The 23,279-nt window shown below is 44.6% G+C and overlaps 1 protein-coding gene across 6 annotated transcripts in view; it reads left to right on the top strand.

The window, feature by feature from the left end:
- The first annotated feature begins 12,397 nt into the window (after nt 1-12,397).
- ap1s3a (adaptor related protein complex 1 subunit sigma 3a) overlaps nt 12,398-23,279 on the top strand; it is an 85,514-nt gene continuing 74,632 nt past the window's right edge. For 2 of the 6 annotated variants that reach the window (XM_085990474.1, XM_085990476.1), the window contains exon 1: nt 12,398-12,522. Coding sequence is in view for 3 of the 6 variants with exons in the window: in XM_085990472.1 (XP_085846598.1) it covers nt 12,520-12,522 (3 nt within the window). In the remaining 3 variants the exon portion in view is untranslated. The remainder of the gene's footprint in view (nt 12,523-23,279) is intronic. The other 4 variants (XM_085990473.1, XM_085990472.1, XM_085990478.1 and 1 more) reach the window with 3 other exon arrangements.

Here is a 23,279-nt window from a genome sequence, read left to right on the forward strand (position 1 = left end):
TGACGGGGAAGTGGGGTATGGCAACCTGGCTGATTTCCCTGCCTTCCTCTACTGCCACCATTGACCTAGGACCTGCCAGCAGAGGGGTGGTAATAGTCCCTGGGACAATGCTAGAAAGCCAGTCGATCTCATTATTGGCGGGGGTGGGTGCAGGAGTGGTCACCTCTCCTACTCCTCAGGTCCCAACCACTCACAGCATAAAGGCCTCATTGCCATTGAGGCCTAAATGAAAAATTTCATGCTGGTCCTTGCAGTTCTTCTGCTCCCTTAAAGCTGCCTCCTCCTCCTGATGCTGCAGCATGTCCCACTTTAGCTTTACCACATCTTCCTCCCTCACAATGGTGGGCTCCCTCTTGGCAGCAGAGATCCTGAGAGGATGCACATAAATAACTCCCAGCCTAGGAAACTGGATCAGGTTTGGAGTGCAGGTGGAAGTCTCACCCTGACCCTGATGAAAAGAACGGAAGGTGGCAATGAAAGTGGCAGTCATTTTGTATACTGCAGGGTCCCACAAACAACAATGAGATGAATGACTGATTAATCTGATTTTGCGGTAATCAAGGGAAGAATGTTGGCCAGGTGACCTGGAGAACTGCCAGTTCTTTTTGAATAGTACCATGGAATCTTTAATATCACCTGAGGAGGGATGGCACCTACATCAGATTGCATCCGCCATCACCCTCCCAACTGGGTAAACAGCAAGAGTAACAGAGAGAGGGGAGGGGATGGGAGTGCCAAGTGCTTCAAGCTGCCACCATGAAATGCAGCTTCCAGCCTTCAGGATCTCTCTTCCTCACCACGCCACACACTACTTTCCACTCAAAAGAAAAGGAAAATGCAAACACAGAAGCAGAAAAGGACAATGAGAGAAGCAAAATAAGATATGGAGAGAACAACAGAAAAGACAGACTGACATACAGCAACACAAAGACAGAAACGATAGACACAAATCCCTTGCCATACACAATGCCATGGGAGATCCACTAGTATTTTAGAAGTATTTACGGATTAAGTGATGGGTGGAATGAAGTGATTCAAATTAAGCCAGTTAGTGGTTTCCAGATTTGCAAGGTCTCTGGAATAAGTCTCATTTTGTATCCGAGTGGTATATAATTTGTGAATTTCTAGAGGGGAAATGTTTCCTGCACTTACAGGGTAGTATGAAGCACTGATCTCAAAATGGATTTTTGTAATAAAGGCTTCCTGTGATACAAATTTCAGATTATATAAGATTTTGAAGTCCAGCAGATTGAAAAGAGATGACTGTTTTGTACTTCTCAAGGTATTTGGGATGTGAAATGTGAACTTTGTTAAATCTACTCTGAGTCATGTCCTTGTACACCTGGAGAAACGATAGCTAGCTCCTATTGCAGGAATGCAATCCAGTCTATGGGTAGCTTCAGTTTATTAAAAAAAGAGCTAAGAAGAACAATAGCACATATGTATTCATAAATGCAGTGTTTGTTTTTAAATCTTTTTAAATTGCAGATTGCCTATGCTGCCCCCATGTAATGGTTAAGATAAGTAGGAAAGTGACATGGTATATATGATAGCAATGGAAGCAAAGTAACGGTCACAGGAAGTGTCACCAATGACTTCGAAACTGGGAATATGGACTCCAGATTTATTTCCCAAATCTAACACTTAAAAATACTAGAACATAGTAATATGATTACTAATTCAGTTGCTAGGATACTCTGCTCTAACTTGTAAAAGTACTTGTGGGATATACAGGAATTGGAGAGTTTTGCCAAAGGCTGGACAAGTTGTGCAAGAAAGTCCAAATCAATCGGGAAAGGGGAACGACACTGACGAGTACCTTCCAGAGAAAACAGAATGCAGGAAGTGGTTTAACGTCATTCATAAAGCAGCCCTACAGTAATCAAAAGAACAGAACAGGCATGGAAATCTAACTATAACGAACTTTTTTCTATATTGATTATATAAGATTTCCACAAAGGAAGATTTTTTTTTAGCATTTTTTGGCAATAAACATGTAATAGAATACTGGCAGTCACATGGACAGTTCCTAAAACAAGAAAAGATCAAATGGTGCAGTAAGCCCAATCCTTTTACAGACTTAAAATCCACTTAAAATGGACTCTGCAGAATCTGTCTTAAGGAGATCAAATGGGTTAGTCAAAGTTGCTTGAGAGTGAGGGGTGGAGAATAACAGCAGACAGTTAAACTTGGCAAAACTCCAGAATATCTGTCTTATATTTTCGTCTTTAACTGGCTGTCTTCATTGCTAGACAAATAGTTCTCAGCATGCCCATTTTCAAAAGAGGACTAGAATCTAAGGATAGACATTTGTCTAATTTGATCAAAGAATTATAAATTACTGCTCTAGCAAGCTAAATTTTTCATTAAAGGGAAAGCAGGCCAGCTTTCAAAAGATATCTAGAATCGGATCGGAGAAAAAGTGCAAATACTTGAATTCTGAAATTAAAAACCAGTCGAGATACACAGCAGGTCCATCAGTGTCTGAAAATGAAAAAGACAGGTTAACATTTCAAGCGGGAGTGATACAGGATTGGTAAAATTCAGATTTTTGTCCTAATCACAGAGGAATTGTCTTTACCACATTTAGTTCCATATTGTTGCCAAGATTTCCATTAAAATTAAGTAGAATGAAGAACAAGTTACTTAACCTTTTAGGGCCTATGTTAATGCTGGTACTTAGCTTGTCAACATCCTAATGGGAACGCTGATCGTTTGTAGTGCAAACTAGGCCAAACACAGCTCCATTTTCAAAGTGTAGTCGGGTTTCACAAGGTCCAAGGATTCATAGGCTGTACCCATTTGGCCATACATGCTCCCTTCATCAATGCCGCCAGCTATGAAGCAGGAAAAGATTCTACTCTTTCAATGTCCAGCTTGTTTGCAACTAGCAGAACTGCAACATACAAGTGCTAGCTCCCATTCATGGCAGCTGCCCTCCTATTTTACTATCTCCAACCTCCCCTGTGCTGTCCCCTCCTAGGGCAGCAAGGGCTTCCTCCTTTTGTGGATAAGAGGGTTGAGATCGATGGGAGGTCCCTGTGGTAATTCTCATCCGGTTATTATGGGCTGCCTTCTTTTTGAAAATGAATGGAAAAAGTTATTACCTTTTGGGTACCATAAGAACGTGCAGAATTCAGGTGACAGCAAGCCGCCCCGAATGGGTGTGATGCACCATGCAATCAGAGAGCATGCAAAGATTTTAGTGTGAAGATTACAGTCAAGGCTGTGAGGAAAGGAATACTCTGAATTCAAGGTGTGGGAGGGAGGGGAGAGCAAAAAGGAACTCTGCTACTTCCTGGGCATTAATGGATAGGCACAATACAGAGTATGAGGAAGTCCCTAGAAGTGGTTGGCATGCTTTGTATAATGCATCCTTGCAAGGTGCTGCTGATGTCTCTTACCTTGCCTCCCCTTGTAATGTCATTAACTTTTTGTGGAACTGAGCTGCTATGCGTGATGTAGTACTGAAAGGAGTCGGCAGCCCCGGAGAAGGCAGAGGATAAAGAGAGTGGGAGGCCAAAGACAGCGGACCTGAAAGGAGTCGGCAGCCCCGGAGAAGGCAGAGGATAATTCAGAGCAGCTGAAGGCAGTTAAGTAGGGAAACTAGGCCTATAAAAACAGGCTTCACAGTACGATCTGCACTGAGTGCGGTTTGCACAGAGTGCTGAGAGTTAGGTGAGTGAGGGAGTTAGGTGGGTGAGGAGTGGAAGGAGGAGCTCCCTTGCTTCACCTTTGCTTTCCCTAACTTTTCACTCTGTAGGATTTGGTCCTTACTTTACACCCAGGAAAGAGTCCGAGAGCGGGAGCAGTCAAAGAACAACAACAACTGCAAAACCGCTAAAGTGATGTCACAACCAGGGATGGAGCTGATTGGTAAGTAGGATCTGGTGAGTATTTCTACAGTCCAGTTGTTAAAGAAAAAGTAAGGTCTCTAGTTTAGAGTGAGTAGTGTTTAAAGTGAAGTAAGGTCTCTAGTGTATTTAATATTCTTAAATTTAGAGGAAGTAAAGGGAGTAAATTAAGGGTAGGACATGGCAGGGCAGTGTGGAGTGCTCCTCCTGTGCTATGTGGGAAGTCAGGGACACACGTGTGCAGGAAGTGTCTCCAGCTGCAACTACTCAAAATCCATGTTTCGGAGCTGGAGCTGTGGCTGGAGTCACTGTGGAGCACCCGCAAGGCTGAGATCTTTGTGGATAGCATGTTTAACGAGGTGGTCACACCGCAGGTAAAGAGTGCACAGGCAGAAAGGGAATGGGTGACCGCCAGACAGAGTAAAAGAACTAGGAAGGTAGTGCAGAAGTCCCTCTCCAACAGATTTTCCATTTTGGATACTGCTGGGGTAGATGGTTTCTCAGGGGAATGCAGCAAGAGCCAAGTCTGTGGCACTATGAGTGGCTCAGCTGCACAGGAGGGGAGGAAAAAGAGTGGGAGAGCAATAGTGATAGGGGATTCTATCGTAAGGGGAACAGATAGACATTTCTGTGGCTGTAGATGTAGCTCCGGGATGGTATGTTGCCTCCCTAGTGCCAGGGTCAAGGATGTCACTGAGTGGCTGCAGCACATTCTGAAGGGGGAGGGTGAACAGCCAGATGTCGTGGTCCATATTGGTATCAACGACATAGGTAGAAAGAGGGATGAGGTGCTGCAAGCAGAATATAGGGAGCTAGGAAATAAATTAAAAAGCAGGACCTCAAAGGTAGTAATCTCAGGATTACTCCCAGTGCCACGTGCTAGCGAAAACAGAAATAGGAGAATAGACCAGATGAATGTGTGGCTGGAGAGATGGTGTAGGAGGGAGCGATTTAAATTCCTGAGGCATTGGGACCGATTCTGGGGAAGGTGGGACCTGTATAAGCTGGATGGGTTACACCTTGGCAGAACCAGGACCAATATCCTCGCAGGGGGGTTTGCTAGTGCTGTTGGGAAAGATTTAAACTAGTTTGTCAGGGGGCTGGGAACCTAAGGGGTCAATTTTCCTGGAGCTGTCAGGTGGGGTTTCAGGCATGTGGGGGGGCGGGGGGGGGGGGAAATCCCAAATTTGGGGGTCCCGACACCATCCCGCCCAAAACCCCACCCCACGCAAGTTTCAAGGGCGGCGGGTACCCACCCGCACTGTGACCCACCGAAACCAGGCGGAAAGGGATTAGTGCCAATTAACTGCCTGTTAACAGATAGTTAACAGGCAGTTTTTAGCCTAATCCCTATTTTGAGGGGTTTCGTGTGGGATTCCCGACGGCTCCAAACCACGCCAGGTTAGAGCAGGCGGGCCGTCGGGTTGAAGGAGTTGGAGGGGTCGCGATGTCGGTGCTCAGGTGAGTGATGGGTGCATGAGTGCAAAGGTAAGTGTGTTTGGTGTGTCTAAAGCGTGTAAAGAAGTTTTACTTACCGTACTTACCTTAACAGCCTTTCTTCCTGTAGCCATTGGGAGCCCATCGCTCAGCTGGCACTTAAAGCTGAACGGCTGCGATCTCTGAAAAGTGACAGCCTTCAGCTTTGAGTGCTGCTGAGAGTTCTAACTGAGTCTGTGGAGAAGGACTCATGTTAGAACTCAGACTGTCGGTGTTTCACAGCTTGAAACAGCTGTGAAACATTGATATTTCATCTGTCAAGAACTCTTGACAGATGAAATTTCAGTCTGTGACGTCACCTGTTGCCGGGTGGCCCTTAATTGGCCTGCTGAGCCCGATGGGCGGGCTCAACAAGGTCAATCAAGGGAAAATCACGCGGATTGGCCGGATGTCGAAGTAGGCGGGTCTAAAACCCAAAAGTTGTAGTCCTGCCACCTTCCCGACAGCTTCAGGAAAATCGACCCCTAAGTGTGGGCCCAGAACAGAGAGAACAAAGCTGGAAGTGCAAGTCAGAAAAGTAGTCAGCAAAACTAGTAGGGAGCAGAAACAAAGGCCAACAGTAAAGAGGGTCAAAGTGCAGAAAAATATTAACAGGCAAAGTTGAAGGCAATTTATCTAAATGCACGTAGCATTCACAACAAGGTGAATGAATTAATGGCACTAATAGAAGTAAATGGGTATGATGTAATTGCCATTACAGAAACATGATTGCAGGGTAACCAAAGCTGGGAACTGAATGTTCCAGGGTACTCAACATTTAGGAAGGACAGACAAAAAGGAAAAGGAGGTGGCGTAGCACTGTTAAGGGATGAGATCAGCACGGTAGAGATAAAAGATCTTGGCTTGGCAGATCGTGATGTAGAACTGGAATCAGTTTGGGTGGAGCTAAGAAACAGCAAAGGGCGGAAAATATTGGTAGGAGTTGTGTCTAGGCCACCAAACAGTAATGGTAATGTAGGGCACAGTATCAATCAAGAGATTAGAAGTGCATGTAACAAGGGCAATGCGGTAATCATGGGTGACTTTAATCTACATATTGACTGGGCAAATCAAATTACCACTAATGGTGTGGAGGGCAAATTCTTGGAATGCATGCAAGATGGTTTCCTGGATTAGTATGTGGAGAAACCAACCAGGGAACAGGCTATTCTGGATCTGATACTGTTTAATGAGAAAGGGCTAATCAATAATCTTGTGGTAAAGGGGCCTTTAGCGACAAGTGACCATAATATGATTGAATTAATTTTATATTAAGTTTGAGAGTGATGTAGTCCAATCTGAAACTAAGGTCTTCAATTTAAACACAGGAAACTACAAGGGTATGAGGGACAAGTTGGCCATGGTAGATTGGGAGACTACACTAAAAGGTATGAAGGTGGACATACAATGGCTAACATTCAAGAAAATAATGCATAATTTGCAACAAACATATATTCCTCTAGGGCATAAAAACCCAAAAGGAAAAGTGATCCAACCATGGCTAACAAAAGAAATTAAAGCTAGTATTAAGTCAAAGGAGGAAGCTTATAAAGTTGCCAGAAAAAGCAGTCAGCCTGAGGATTGGGATCTTTTTAGAAATTAGCAAAGGGGGACCAAGAAATTGATAAAGAAAGGGAAAATGGAATAAGAGCTGAAACTAGTGAAAAATATAAAAACGGATTGTAAAAGCTTCTATAGGTATGTGAAAAGGAAAAGACTGGCAACGGTAAATGTCCTTCACAGTCAGAGATGGGAGAATTTATAATGGGGAATGAGGAAATGGCAGAGAAATTAAATAAATTGGGCTGGATTTTCATTCAGCAGTCGGAAAGGAGGCGGGACTACAACTTTCGGGTTTTAGTCCCGGCTCTATCGACGTCTGGCCAATCCACACGATTTTCCCTTGATTGACCTTGTTGAGCCCGTCCAGCGGGCTCAGCAGGCCAACTAAGGGCCACCCGGCAACAGGTGACGTCACAGACTGAAATTTCATCTGTCAAGAGGTGTTGACAGATGAAATATCAATGTTTCACAGCTGTTTGAAGCTGTCAAACACTGACAGTCTGACTTCTAACCTGAGTCCTTCTACGCAGACTCAATTAGAACTCTCACTGGCACTGAAAGCTGCAGGCTGTCACTTTTGACAGATCACAGCCATTCTGCTTTCAGTGCCGGCTGAATGATGGACTCCTGACGCTTAGAGGAAGAAAGGCTGTTAAGGTAAGTACAGGTAATTTAAACTTCTTCACACACTTTAGACACACCAAACACACTTACCTTTGCCCTCATGCACCCATCACTCACCTGTACACCGACATCTTGACCACTCCAAGTCCTTCAACCCGACGGCCCGCCTGCTCTAACCTGGCGTGGTTTGGAGCCGAAGGGAATCTCACATGACACCCTTCAAAATAGGGATTAGGCTAAAAACTGCCTGTTAACGGGCAGTTAATTGGCACTAATCCCTTCCCGCCTCGGGTCGGCGGGTCCCAGTGCAGGGTGGGTACCCGCCTCCTTTGAAACTTACGTGGAGGTGAGTTTTGGGCGGGATGGTGTCGGGACCCCCGAATTCGGGATTTTTGCTCCCCGCACACCTAAAAGCCCGCCTCACGGCACACTGAATATCTAGGCCTTTGTTTCTGTCTTCACGGAGGAAGACACAAAAAAAACACCCAGAAATATGAGAAAACCAAGGCGTGGCGAAAATGAGGAACTTAAAGAAATGATTGTTAGTAAAAAAAAAAAAGTACTAGCAAAATTAATGGGACTAAAAGTCACTAAATCTCAAGGACCGGATGACCTACATCCTAGGGTTTTGAAAGAGGTGGCCATTGGGATAGTGGACGCATTGGTTGTCATCTTCCAGAATCTATAGAATTTTGGAATGGTTCCTGCAGATTGGAGGATAGCAAATGTAACCCCACTATTTAAGAAAGGAGGGAGAGAGAAAATGGGGAACTACAGACCTGTTAGCCTCACATCAGTAGTTGGGAAAATGCTGGAATCTATTATAAAGGATGCAATAACTGGGCACTTAGAAACTAATAGTAAGATTGGACAGAGTCAACATGGATTTATGAAAGGGAAATCCTGTTTGACAAACCTATTGGAGTTTTTTGAGTATGTAACTAGTGGAGTAGACAAAGGGGAACCAGTAGATGTAGTGTATTTGGACTTTCAGAAAGCCTTCGATAAGGTCCCACACAAGAAGTTGGTGAACAAAATTAGGGCACATGGAATTGGGGGTAATATACTAGCATGGATTGAGAATTGGTTAACAGACAGAAAACAGAGTAGGGATAAATGGGTCTTTTTCAGGATGACAGGCTATGACTAGTGGGGTACCGCAAGGATCGGTGCTTGGGCCCCAGCTATTCACAATCTATATCAATGATTTGGATGAGGGGACTAAATGTAACATTTCCAAATTTACTGATGACGCAAAGCTAGGTGGCAGTGTCAGTTGCGAAGAGGATGTGAAGAGGCTTCAAGGGGATCTCGTCGGGCTCAGTGAGTGGGCGAAAATGTGGCAGATGGATTATAATGTGGATAAATGTGAAGTTATCCACTTTGGTAGGAAAAACAGAAAGGCAGAGTATTTCCTAAATGGTGAAAGATTGGGGAATGCAGATGCTCAAAGGGACCTGGGTGTCCTTGTACATGAGTCACTGAAAGTGAATGTGTAGGTGCAGCAAACCATTAGGAAGGCAAATGGTATGCTGGCCTTCATTACAAGAGGATGAGAGTACAAGAGTAAAGAAGTCTTACTCCAATTATATAGGGCCTTGGTGAGACCATACCTGGAGTACCGTGTACAGTTTTGGTCTCCTTTCCTAAGCAGGGATATACTTGCCATAGAGGGAGTGCAACGAAGGTTCACGAGGTTGATTCCAGGGATGGCGGGACTGTCGAATGAGAAGAGATTGAGTAAACTAGACTTGTATTCTCTTGAATTCAGAAGAATAAGAGGGGATCTCATTGAAGGATACAAAATTATTACAGGGCTTGATAGGGTGGATGCTGGGAGAATGTTTCCTTTGGCTGGGGAGTCTAAACATAGAAGATAGGAGCAGGAGTAGGCCATTCGGCCCCTCGAGCCTGCTCCGCCATTCAATGAGATCATGGCTGATCATCCAAATTCAGTACCCTGTTCCTGCCTTTTCTCCATATCCCTTGATCCCTTTAGCCTTAAGAAATATATCCAACTCCTTCTTAAATATATTTAATGAATTGGCCTCTACTGCCTTCTTTGGTAGAGAATTCCACAGGTTCACCACTCTCTGGGTGAAGAAATTCCTCCTCATCTCTGTCCTAAATGGCTTACCCCTTATCCTTAGACTGTGACGCCTGGTTCTGGACTCCCCGACCATCGGGAACATCCTTCCAGCATCTAGTCTGTCTAGTCCTGTTAGAATTTTATAAGTTTCGATGAGATCCCCTCTCATTCTTCTAAACTCCAGCAAGTACAAGCCCAATCGACCCAATCTCTCCTCATACGTCATTCCTGCTATCCCAGGTATCTTCAGCGACTGGTGCACAAGGACGCCTAGGTCTCATTGCACTTCCCCTTCTCCCTATCTATTGCCATTCAGATAATAATCTGCCTTCCTGTTTTTGACACCAAAGTGGATAACTTCGAATTTATCCACGTTATATTGCATCTGTCATGCTTCTGCCCAATCACCCAACCTGTCCAAATCATACTGGAGTTTTTCGGCATCCTCCTCACAGCACACATGCCCACCCAGCTTTGTGTCATCTGCAAACTTGGAGATATTACATCTAGTTCCCTCGTCCAGATCATGAATATATATTGTGAATAGCTGGGGTCCAAGGACCGATCCCTGCGGTACCCCACTAGTCACTGCCTGCCACTCGGAAAAAGAGCCATTTATTCCAACTCTGCTTTCTCTATCCAAGTCAATACCTTGCCCCCAATCCCATGTGCCTTAATTTTACACGCTAATCTCTTATGCGGGACCTTATCGAAAGCCTTTTGAAAATCCAAATACACCACATCCACTGGTTCTCCCTTATCTATTTTACCAGTTACATCCTCAAAAAATTCCCGTAGATTAGTCAAGCACAATTTACCTTTTGTAAAGCCACGTTGACTTTGTCCGATCCAGTCACTTATTTCCAAGTGCTCTGCTATTACATCCTCTATAATGGACTCTAGCATTTTCCCCACTACTGATATCAGGCTTACCGGTCTGTAATTCCCCATTTTCTCTCTACCACCCTTTTTGAAAAGTGGGGTAACATTAGCTACCCGCCAATCCATGGGTACTGTTCCAGAGTCTATCGAATTTTGGAAGATGATCAGCAATGCATCTACTATTTCTAGGGCCACTTCCTTAAGTATTCTAGGATGTAGATTATCAGGCCTTGGGGATTTATCGGCCCTCAATCCCATCAATTTCCCTAACACCATTTCCCTACAAATACTGATTTCTATCAGTTCCTCCCTTTCATAAGACCCTATGTTCCCCAACATCTTTGGGAAGTTATTTGTGTCCTCCTTTGTGAAGACAGAACCAAAGTATGTATTTAATTGGTCTGCCATTTCTTTGTTCCCCATTATAAATTCCCCTGATTCTGACTGCAAGGGACCTACGCTTGACTTCACCAATCTTTTTCTCTTCACATATCTATAAAAGCTTTTACAGTCACTTTTTATGTTCCCTGCAAGCTTACTCTCATACTCTTTTCCCCCCCTCTTAATTAATCCCTTTGTCCTCCTTTGATGGATCCTAAACTGCTCCCAATCCTCAGGTTTACTGCTTTTTCTGGCCAATTTATATGTCCTCTCCTTGGATCTTATGCTATCCCTAATTTCCCTTGTTAATTTCTGTAGTCTAGAACCAGGGGCCACAGCCTCAGGATAAAGGATAGGCCTTTCAGGACTGAGATGAGAAGACATTTCTTCACACAGAGGGGGTGAATCTTTGGAATTCTCTACCCCAGAGGGCTGTGGAGGCTCAGTCATTGGGTATATTCAAAACAGAAGTTGGTAGATTTCTGACTAGTAAGGGCACCAAGCGATATGGTGATAAGGCCGGTGAATGGAATTGAGGCAGAAGATCAGCCATGATCTCATTGAATGGCGGAGCAGGCTCGAAGGGCCGAATGGCCTACTCCTGCTCTTATTTCTTATGTTACTGTTCACTACCCTGGCCATTTCCTGCCACTGCTACCATGCTGCTTTCCTATGGGGCCTGCATCTCTAAACCCAAACAGTGTGGTCTCTCTTTGCCTTTGTGAGGAAGCATGTCACTTTTGACTCTCATGCAGAATTTACGATAAGTAAATCAGAAGCTGTGCTGCTAAAACTATTTTTGATGGTGTGGCTCTTTCAAGCTGTTACACAATTTTCCAGCCCTACAAATGGCAAACTCCTAATCAGAGGTGGTATTATTGCCAGGTGCTCAGCTGCAAAATGAAAATTAATTTGATCCCAGAAAATTGGGCAGTCAGCCATTTCTATTCAATGGGTGGGAATCCCATTCTGCAATTTTACCACTTGAAATTTTGCCTAAGCGGAAAATCCTACTCTGAGAATTCACAATTCTAAGTATTATTGATTTATAAGCATATAAAACGCTGGCTGGTTGTGTTGTAACATTGCTTTTTGGTTATAGTAAACTTTAATAATCATTAAAGATCAAATTGTTGAGAGAAGCTGGAAAAAAGTTAACATATTTAGAACAAACTCCACTGGCCAACATAGTTGCCAATTAATGCTCGCCCTAATGATGAGCTACAGAATAATTTACTTTCACTTGTCTGGCCTTAAGTCACCATAAACTATTAACCAACAGTAAAACTCAAAAAGTTTGTCATTCCAAAATTTATCATTCTCACAGCCATAAAAGTAGCACTAAATCAAATCTTAACATGTACTTTAATTTATTTACAATGTTGATAAGCTTTTCTCTATCCTACCTGTAAAAATATGAAATGTTAAGGATCAGGATAATAAGGCCCAAGGATAATGAAACAAAGACAAGGTATTCTCTACCCTGCTGCTTTACTGCCAGTTAATGTGTAATCCACAGGCAGGGAGGAGCTTAAAACTCAAAGGATTCTGGGATAACTGCCATGGGTTCCTGAATATAAGCTTCACAGGAAATGTTTTGTAGTGATTTTGAGAGAGGTTAAAATCCTCCATCTTTCACTCTAAAGCAGAATGGTAAGTTTTTTTTTGCATTATATTTCATTCCTTGGGAGTGTCTCAAAGATCTAAGTACAGAGCTAAAATGGTAAGTGAGGTTTTCAGTTCCTTTACCTGGTTGTGCAGGTGAAAATACAGTACACACCTGGCCTACTTTGAAAGGGAGAGTTTATCATTAGATTGATTAAGACACTTTTGCTGTGTGTATGAGTGGTTAGTGTGTTTTAATGAGACAGGTTAGGAATTTTACTATAGATAATATTAAAGGCTACTAGTTAAAATCAATTGTATCCTGTACCCGATACCTAGCTAATCAGGTTATATGGCATTGCTGAGATGACGGGTGTAGATGTCTCTGAATTTATTTCAATAGAAATCATTACTTCCTCAAAAAAAATGTTCCTACTGGTTTTGAAAAAGGTAATGTCTTTCAGAAGTAATATTAGTGATAACATTCGTAGCTGATTTTGTGCTTTGTACTAATTGCAAACAACCCACGATTCTGGTATTGCATCTTTAAAGAAGAAGTACAGCAAATGCTGGAAATCCGAAACAAAAACAGAAAATACACAGCAGGTCCATTAGCTCCTGGAAACAGGTTATTTCAAATGTAAACCCAGCATCAAAACAGAAAAAAACTTTCAAAAACCAGCAACAGGTTTAAAAGTGAATTTTGTATAAACTACAGAACATTTTAGAATTCCATAAATGTATCAAACTTAAAAATACAACATAAATCAATTAAACTCTTTGGGGGAAAAATTCGGTTGTTAGCGCCACCGATTAACGCCTAAAGAGGCTGAGAAGTGGGGCGCTAGCCAATTTCCGGGCGGGCGCAGGGCACCTAGCACCTCGCCCCATATTGAGCATGCATTTAGCACCGGCGCTAAATCTTAGTGCCCGCTCATACGCGCAGGCTGATTATGACATCATTTGAGTGTGCAACTCCTTTTGGGCGCCCCGGACTGGAAAGTCAGTGGCACCCCCCCTCCGTAGCGCCTGGCGGTAATAGTGACAGCTTACCTGGACCTTGCCAAGTCGCTCTCGGGCTGGAGGAGCGTTATTTAAAGGGGACTGGTGTGGTTTAAAAGCGGCAGCCATTTTTGGAGCACAACTTCCTTGAGAGCTACAAAGAGTTGCTGAGCTGCACAGAGAGCCATTTGATCACTGAGCCAGCGCAGGCAGACGATCTTCAGCCTTCTGACCATCACCTTGCTGTTGGTGAGCCTTGACAATGGGGAACCTTCCTGTGGGCACTTATTATGGGGGCTGCATTGGAGGGGAACGTCCTGCTGCTGAATCATCTGGAAAGGGCACTGAGACGCTGGGAGAGGGGGGCGGGCATGGCCAGACAGAGGAGGGCCAACAGACATCGCCACAGCAGACCTTACGCTGGCAGGGTTTTCCGACAGCAGTTTTCCTACATGAACATGCCGGAGGAGCAGTGTGTCAGAAGGCTGCGATTTAGAAAGGAGGTGGTGACTGAGCTGTGCCAGCTGCTTCAGCCAGATCTGCAGCCTCAGATAAGGTGCAGGACATCTCTGTCGGTGGCTGAGAAGATGTCTGCTGGCCTGAACTTCGACGCAAGCGGCTCTTCTCAGGCTGCGCGTCAGAGGCTGATCAGAAGTAGCTTCTAGGCCCCTCTCACGGAATGCTTGCTGCCATTCCAAGAACAGGAATGGAACCGGTCTGATACCCCCAAGCCTGTGAAGGGCAAGATGCATGTAAATAGCAGGCATGACCATTGTAAATGAAGAAAGTGTTTCATTACACAAAATGTGGTTCCTTCAAACATGAGAAAGCTATGGCAACAGAAAGCAAAACGAATACACTGACACATAACTGCCTCTCACACCCGGGAGACTGTCCAAAACATAAATCACATTCCGACCATCTTCCTTGGCTTTGATTCCACTGCGCCAACCAAAGCATCCAATGCCCCATCAGTGAGGCGTTCCGCCCTCTGCCTCACCCTTTCCATGTCTTGCTAGGCTGTTGCGCCACAGGTAGGCTCCCACCGCTTTGAAGGCCTACAAGGCAGTGAGTGTGTCTGGTGATGCCAATTGACCTGCCCCTTTAAGAGCTGGCCGGCGCCAGTGTGTCTCAGGGAAAGTGATTATTGACCGCACCCTCGCTGCGCCCCGCCGCGGCGCAATTGGGTTGCGCTGCCGGTTTAGCGCCTTAAGTGTAGCGTGCAGCACCTGATTTAGCGCTGCAATCACCTTTAGGGGCGCTGCAACCCAATATCGCGCTAGGTGGCGCTAAATTGTGCCTGGTGCTAAACTTTGCGCATCGCCAGGACTAGCGCCCCAAACATGGCTATACCGAATTTCTAGGCCTTTAACCCTTAGAGCACTGAACATGTTCCAAATTGCACACATTCATACAATTTTTATGAGTTATAATGTAGAATTGTCGTACATTTGTGATGGCGAGTGGAAAACAGATTAAATTTTAAACATCTTGTAGAACTTCCATCAATATTACAAAGACCCATCGAAGGAGCAGGCCTGATACTAAGGCGGATTTTAGACACCTGGTCGGCCAGGCTTGCAATTTGAATCTCCAACACATCCACCATCTTAGTGTTTGCCATCACCTCCACCCTCCTCCTCCTCCTCCTCCTCCTCGACAAGATCAACCATGCCTCAATTGTTGGCACTCTTCCCTCTGAGTCAGAAGGTTGTGGGTTCAAGTCCCATTCCAGAGAATTGAGCACAAAAATCTAGGCTGACACTCCACTGCAGTACTGAGGGCGTGTTGCACTGTCAGAGGTGGAGTCTTTCGGATGAGCCGTTAAGCCAAGGCCCCGTCTGCTCTTTCAGGTGGATGTAAAAGATGCCATGGCACTATTTTGAAGAAGAGCAGGGGAGATATCCCCAGTGTCCTGGCCAATAATTATCCCTCAACCAACATCACTAAAACAGGTTATCAGATTGCTATTTGTGGGAGCTTGCTGTGCGCAAATTGGCTGCTGTGTTTCCTACATTACAACAGCGTCTACATTTCAAAAGTGCTTAATTGGCTGTAAAGTGCTTTGGGACATCCCGAAGTCATGAAAGGCACTATATAAATGCAAATCCTTCTTCTTCTTCCCTCATTACTTAGTTAGACTCTCCTGTACCATCTGCAGAGTGAAAAATAATCAAGTTTATAAAAGAAAAAATTCTGTGCCTTTGTTTCTTTTTATTCGTTCATGGGATGTGGGTGTTGCTGGCAAGGCCAGCATTTATTGCCCATCCCTAATTGCCCTTGAGAAGGTGGTGGTGAGCCACCACCTTTGACCGCTGCAGTCCGTGTGGTGATGGTACTCCCACAGTGCTGTTAGGGAGGGAGTTCCAGGATTTTGACCCAGCGACGATGAAGGAACGGCGATATACTTCCAAGTCAGGATGGTGTGTGACTTGGAGGGGAACTTGGAGGTGGTGGTGCTCCCATGCGCCTGCTGCCCTTGTCTTTCTAGGTGGTAGATCGTGGGTTTGGAAGGTGCTGCCGAAGAAGCCTTGGCGAGTTGCTGCTGTGCATCTTGTAGATGATACACACTGCCGCTATAGTACGCCGGTGGTGGAGGGAGTGACTGTTTAAGGTGATGGATGGGGTGCCAAACAAGCAGGCTGCTTTGTCCTGGATGGTGTTGAACTTCTCGAGTGTTGTTGGAGCTTCATTCATCCAGGCAAGTGGAGAGTATTCCATCACACTCCTTACTTGTGCTTTGTAGATGATAGAAAGGAGTCGGAAGGTGAGACACTCGCCGCAAAATACCTAGCCTCTGACATGCTCTTGTTGCCACAGTATTCATGTAGCTGGTCTAGTTAAGTTTCTGGTCAGGATGTTGATGGTGGGGGATTTGGTGATGGTAATGCCATTGAATGTCAAGGGGCGGTGGTTAGACTCTTGCTTGTTGGAGATGGTCATTGCCTGACACTTGTGTGGCGCGAATGTTACCTGCCACTTATCAGCCCAAGTCTGAATGTCGTCCAGGTCTTGTTGCATGCGGGCATGGACTGCTTCATTATCTGAGGAGTTGCGAATGGCACTGAACACTGTGCAGTCATCAGCAAACATCCCCATTTCTGACCTTATGTTGGAGGGAAGGTCATTGATGAAGCAGCTGAAGATGGTTGGGCCTGGGACACTGCCTTTAGGAACTCCTGCAGTGATGTCCTGGGTGATGACCTCCAACCACCACAACCATTTTCCTTTGTGCTAGGTATGACTCCAGCCAGTGGAGTACTTTCCCCCCCTGATTCCCATTGACTTAAGTTTAATGAGGGCTCCTTGATGCCACACTCAGTCAAATGCTGCCTTGATGTCAAGGGCAGTCACTCTCACCTCACCTCTGGAATTCAGCTCCTTTGTCCATGTCTGGACCAAGGCTGTAATGAGGTCGGGAGCTGAGTGGTCCTGGCGGAACCCAAACTGGGCATCAGTGAGCAGCTTATTGGTGAGTAAGTGCTGATTGATAGCACTGTCGATCATACCTTCCATCACTTTGCTGATGATTGAGAGTAGACTTTTGGGGCAATAATTGGCTGGATTGGATTTGTCCTGCTTTTAGTGGACAAGGCATACCTGGGTAATTTTGCACATTGTCGGGTAGATGCCATGTTGTAGCTATACTGGAACAGCTTGGCTAGAGACGCGGCTAGTTCTGAAGCACAAGTCTTCAGCACGACAGTCGGGATGTTGTCTGGTCCCATAGCCTTTGCTGTATCCAGTGCGCTCAGCCGTTTCTTGATATCATGTGGAATGAATCGAATTGGCTGAAGACTGGCTTCTGTGATGGTGGGGACCTCAGGAGGAGGCTGATATGGATCATCCACTCTGCACTTCTGGCTGAAGATGGTTGCAAATGCTTCAGCCTTGTCTTTTGCACTCACGTGCTGGGCTCCACCATCATTGAGGGTGGGGATATTCATGGAGCCTCCTCCTCCTGTTAGTTGTTTAATGATCCACCACCATTCAAGACTGGATGTGGCAGGACTGCAGAGCTTTGATCTGATCCATTGATTGTGGGATCACTTAGCACTGTCTATAGCATGCTGCTTCCCCAGGTTGGCACCTCATTTTTAGGTACGCCTGGTGCTGCTCCAGACATGTTCTTCTACACTCCTTGTTGAACCAGTGTTGGCCCCCTGGCTTGGTGGTAATGGTAGAGTGAGGGATATGCCGGGCCATGAGGTTACAGATTGTGGTGGAATACAACTCTGCTGCAGCTGATGGCCCACAGCGCCTCATGGATGCCCAGTTTTGAGCTGCTAAATCTGTTCTGAAACTATCCCCTGTAACACGGTGCCACACAACATGTCCTCAGTGTGAAGACGGGACTTCGTCTCCACAATGACTGTGCGGTGGTCACTGCTACCAATGCTGTCATGGACAGATGCATCTGCGACGGGTAGATTGATGAGGACGAGGTCAAGTAGGTTTTTCCCTCGTGTTGGTTCTCTCACCACCTGCCGCAGGCCCAGACTGGCAGCTACGTCCTTCACGACTCAGCCAGCTCGGTCAGTAGTGGTGCTACCGAGCCACTCTTGGTGATGGACATTGAAGTCCCCCACCCAGAGTACATTCTGTGCCCTTGCTACTCTCAATGTTTCTTCCAAGTGGTGTTCAACATGGAGGAGTACTGATTCATCAGCTGAGGGAGAGCAGTAGGTGGTAATCAGCAGGAGGTTTCCTTGCCCATGCTTGATCTGAAGCCATGAGACTTCATGGGATCCAGAGTCAATGTTGAGGACTCCCAGGGCCACTCCTTCCCAACTGTATACCACTGTGCTGCCATCCCTGGTGGGTCTGTCCTGCCGGTGGGACAGGACATAGCCAGGGATGGTGATGGAGGAGTTTGGGACATTGGATGAAAGGTATGATTCTGTGAGTATGACTATGTCAGGCTGTTGCTTGACTAGTCTTTGGACAGCTCTCCCAATTTTGGCACAAATCCCCAGATGTTGGTGAGGAGGACTTTGCCGGGTTGACTGGGCTGGGTGTGCCGTGATCGTGGTCCGTAGCCAATGCCGAGTGGTCCATCTGGTTTTATTCTTATTATTGTTTTTCGTAGCGGTTTGTTACAACTGGGTGGCTTGCTAGGCCATTTCAGAGGGCAGTTAAGATTCAACCACATTTCTGTGGGTCTGAAGCCACTAATAGGCCAGACCAGGTAAGGACGGCAGATTTCCTTCCCTAAAGGACATTAGTGAACCAGATGGGTTTTTACGACAATCCAATAGTTTCATGGTCACCGTTACTGATATTAGCTTTTTATTCCAGATTTATTTCATTGAATTTAAATTCCCCAGCTGTCATGGTGGGATTTGAACTCGCGTCTCCAGATCATTAGTCCAGGCCTCTGGATTACTAGTCCAGTAACATAACCACTAGGCTACCGTTCCCATAATACACAACTTTACATACAAATATATTAAAAGAGTATTTAATGGAGCAAAGCTGCTCACCAATATAAACAGAGCAGTTCTACTACATCCACGGATTAAAATACAACACCTCATCTTAAATATACTATAACCAAACACATCATTTGATTTTGGTGTGCATGTGGTTTAGCAGTCTCAAATGGTCAAGATAAATGGGCCAGAAAGGGAGGGTGAAAACGAGAAAAAAACACGAGACTACATTAATTTGTATTTTAATAGCACAGTTGGTACTGCAGAACTATAATTATTTCCCAACATGTGGCTATATACACAAGGTTTGATGTTAGCTAAATTGTTACTTCATTTTTAAATGGTCAATTCAGATGCCTAAAATGTTCCTGTCTGTTTCATTTACATGGGTTATTTTTTGGAAAAAAAATGTAAAATGGAGCTCTGTCTCAAAATACAAGCTAATTCTGGGTTTTCATTGACAAGACATGACAGGACATCAATTCATGGCATAACACCAGAAATTGTAGCACCCAATTAAACCACAGACCAGGTGACAGTTGTACAAACAACCCTAAAGGTCACAAACAATGTGCCTGCTGTAAATATACATGGAGTCATGGAAAGGATCTTTGCTCTTTCAAGTAAATCTGAAACATGAATGAAAACCGTGGTTGTTATTCAGAGATTACGAATAGGGCTTGCGATTTAAGTGCCTTTGCACATACAGGAAGCTCTGATGTGGACTTTAATCCTGAAATGTTGCATATTTCTGAAATGTCAATAAATGACTCCTATTCAAGCCAGACCTCTGTTCTCTTTCAGCAGTAGTGCTGTTTATAAATGTTACATGTTTAAAGTCTGCCTTAGATAGTCTCTTGGAACATAAACTGGAGAAACCCTTGTGTTTGAACTAGCTAGCATGTCTTTCGCACGTGCTCTCACATGCGTTTCTCCAATCTTTTTGAAGACGGACTGAAACACTTGCTGAGACGAGACCAGAGATCAATTGTAACAGTCAAAGCAAATTCCACTTACTACATTACAACAGTGACAACTTCTCTTGGCTATAAAGCGCTTTGGGACGTCCTGAGGTCATCATAAGCACTATATAAATGCAAATCTTTTTTTTTTCTTTCTTAGTTCACTTTTGCTTCTCTCCTTAAAAGCATGCGTGGATGGGGGGGGGGCGCGGAGAATAATAAATCACACGCCCTGTCCCTTTCATGGGTTGTCTTACTTATTTTTGGCATTATCTTTCTTTAAGACTACTTCTTAAAAACACACCTCCTGAACTTTATGCTTCCAGGTTTTTGCCAAGGACTGTTGCCTCACAGACCTCTGTCTATTTGTTCCTTTTCTCTGTCTGTTAATTCTGGCTTGAGGAGGCAGAGAGACCATGTGCCCGACACATTTGCAGGCAGGGATTCACCAACAGGCCTGTCCACCAGGGGTATATCTTCTGCAGACACCTTATGCTGTGCTCACATGAATAGAATTGTCCTCACCACTGCGTGTGTGGATATCTGTTTGGGCCCCTGAGACAAAATGAAGAATTGTTTAATGTCCCTGGTCATTCTGGCTTTAATACACCTTCTTCAATACCCTTTTTTAAACCATGTGTAAATTCACTTTGGTTGAAAACAGAACCTTTTAAATATAACTCAATCCCAACATCCTTTCTGTGGAGAGAGGAAAAAAAAATCAAAAAATCCCCAAATGTATTAAAAAACAAGGTGGCACTGGGGATAAAATGTATTGCATTACATAGAGTCATAAGGCACAGAAGGAGGCCATTCAGCCCATCGAGTCCATCATCGGCAAATTTAGAAATTCTACTCTGTATTCCAATACCCAGGTAATTTATATATATCAAAAAAAGCAGTGGCCCCAGCACTGACCCTTAGGGAACACCACTGTCTACCATTCTCCAGTCTGAAAAACAGCCATTTACCACAACTCGCTGTTTTCTGTCCTTAAGCCAATTCCTTATTCAAGCTGCCACTGACCCACCTATTCCATGAACCTGAATTTTGTTAACCAGCCTGCTATGTGGTATTTTGTCAAATGCCTTCCGAAAAATCCATGTAGACAACATCCATTGCATTCCCTTCTCTCTGTTATTTCATCAAAAAATTCAATTAGATTCGTCAAACATAATTTGCCTTTAACAAATCTGTGTTGGCTCTCCTTAATTAGCTTAAATCTCTCCAAGTGCCCGTTAATTTTTTCCCTGATTTATTGTTTCTAAAACTTTACCCACCACTGATGTTAAACTGACCGGCCTGTAGTTACTAGGATTGTCCTTGCACCCTTTCTTGAACAATGGTGTCACATTTGCCACTTTCCAATCCTCAGGCACCTCCCCCACATCTAGGGAAGATTGCAAAATTATGACAAGCCCTTCCGCTATCTCCTCCCCCAATTCCCTTAGCAACCTGGGATGCAAGCCATCCGGACCAGGCGACTTGTCCACTCTAAGCATACCCAGCCTTTCTAGTACATCCTGTCTATCAATTTTCACCTCTTCCATTGCTTCTATCTTTTCCATTTCTACCGATATTTTGTCAGCATGCACCTCCTTAGTAAACACCGATACAAAGTACTCATTGAGTATTCTAGTCTTGCCCTGCGCCTCTAAGCATATATCGCCTTCTTTGTCTCTAATAGGCCCCACCCCACCTCTTACTACCCGCTTACTGTTTACATGCCGGTAGAAGATTTTTGGGTTCCCTTTTATGTTCACCACCATTCTACTCTCATATTCGCTCTTTGCCAATCTTATTTTCATCTTCACTTCCCCTCATAATTTATTGTATTTGGCCTGGTTCTCCCTTGAAGAATTCACCTGACATGCATCATACACCCTCTTTTTATGTTTCATCATTTTCTCTATCTCCCTCATCATCCAAGGAGCCCTTGTTTTGGTTCCCTTGCCCTTCCCTCTTGTTGGAATGTAACTAGCCTGTACTTGGAACATCTCCTTAAAGATCACCCATTGTTCCATTACAGTTTTTCCTGTCAGTCTTTGGTTCCATTTTATACTGGCTAGATCCTTTCGCATCCCATTGAAGTTAGCCCTATTCCAGTTTAGAAGTTCCACTCTAGATTGTTCCTTGCTCCTCTCCATTGCTAATCTAAATCTTATGATACGATGATCACTCGTACCCAAGTGTTCTCCCACAGACACTTGGTCGATCTGGCCCACCTCATTCCCCAGCACCAGATCCAGCAAAGCATCCTTCCTAGTTGGGCCAAGAATATATTGGTCAAGGAAATTCTCCTGAACACATTTCAGAAATTCCTCCCCCTACTTTTCCTTTACCCTAGCATTATCCCAATCGATATTTCGGTAATTAAAGTCCCCCAATATCACCACTCTATAGCTCTTGCATATCTCTGTGATTTCCCTGCAGATTTGGTCCTCTACCTCCCTCTCACTATTTGGAGGACTATAGAATACCCCCAATAGCGTGATGATACCCTTTTTGCTCCTCAACTCTAACCAAATGAATTCTGTCCTTGTCCCTGTTAAGTCCGTGAATGATTGAGACACGGACTAGCAGGAGAGAAAACAAACAGATCTTTACTGGTGAAAGGCATAAACGAAACTAAACAACAGAGGCTCTCTAGCGCCTTTTATACAGGGGTGGTCACTGCCGGTACTGCAGTCTGAGACCAGTTATTCTCTTAAAGGTACATACACAACAATTCCTCCCCTTTTAGATAAACAGTACATAACATTCATTTAACAACTAATGATAACGAATTACAATCACAATTACTGTTGCTAGATACATTGGTTAAGTTTAAGCAATTATAAGTTCAGTCTTTGAGGAGGCTTCCTGATTCTGTCTGGATAACGCCTCTTTGGGGTATCAGGTTCTTCTGGCAATGTTGAGTCGGAATCAATGTCGTTGTTTGGTTCATCTGCCTCCAATATTACCGGTTCTGCGGTAGCTGCAATTGGAATGTCGTTTTCATTACCAGGTGTATCAGATTGTGGTGTGGAGTTGACGTTTTCCAGTGACTCTAGAATCTGGTCAGCATGGCATCTTACAATGCTCTCCCCAACATCCATGGTATACATGAGAGGTCCTTGTCGTGTACAAATCGTTCCTGGCTGCCATTTCTCAGTGCGGTAGTCCCGGGCCAAAACTGGTTGACCTATCTTAAAACTCCTGGTCGGCCTTTCATTCATATACTGAAACTGCCTGTTCTCCACATCTCTTCGGACGTTTGGCTTAACCAAATCCAAACAGCATCGTAGTCTTCGATTGAAGAACATCATGGCTGGAGTTTGGTTGGTAACCGCATGTGTCGCATTCCGGTAGGCAAACAAGAAGTTGTCCACCTTGTGTTGTAGGGGTATATCTTCATTACACATTGCCT

This window comes from Somniosus microcephalus, chromosome 6 (genome assembly GCF_052327205.1).
Source record: "Somniosus microcephalus isolate GS21.2 chromosome 6, FLI_Smic_1.0, whole genome shotgun sequence".
NCBI lineage: Eukaryota > Metazoa > Chordata > Chondrichthyes > Squaliformes > Somniosidae > Somniosus > Somniosus microcephalus.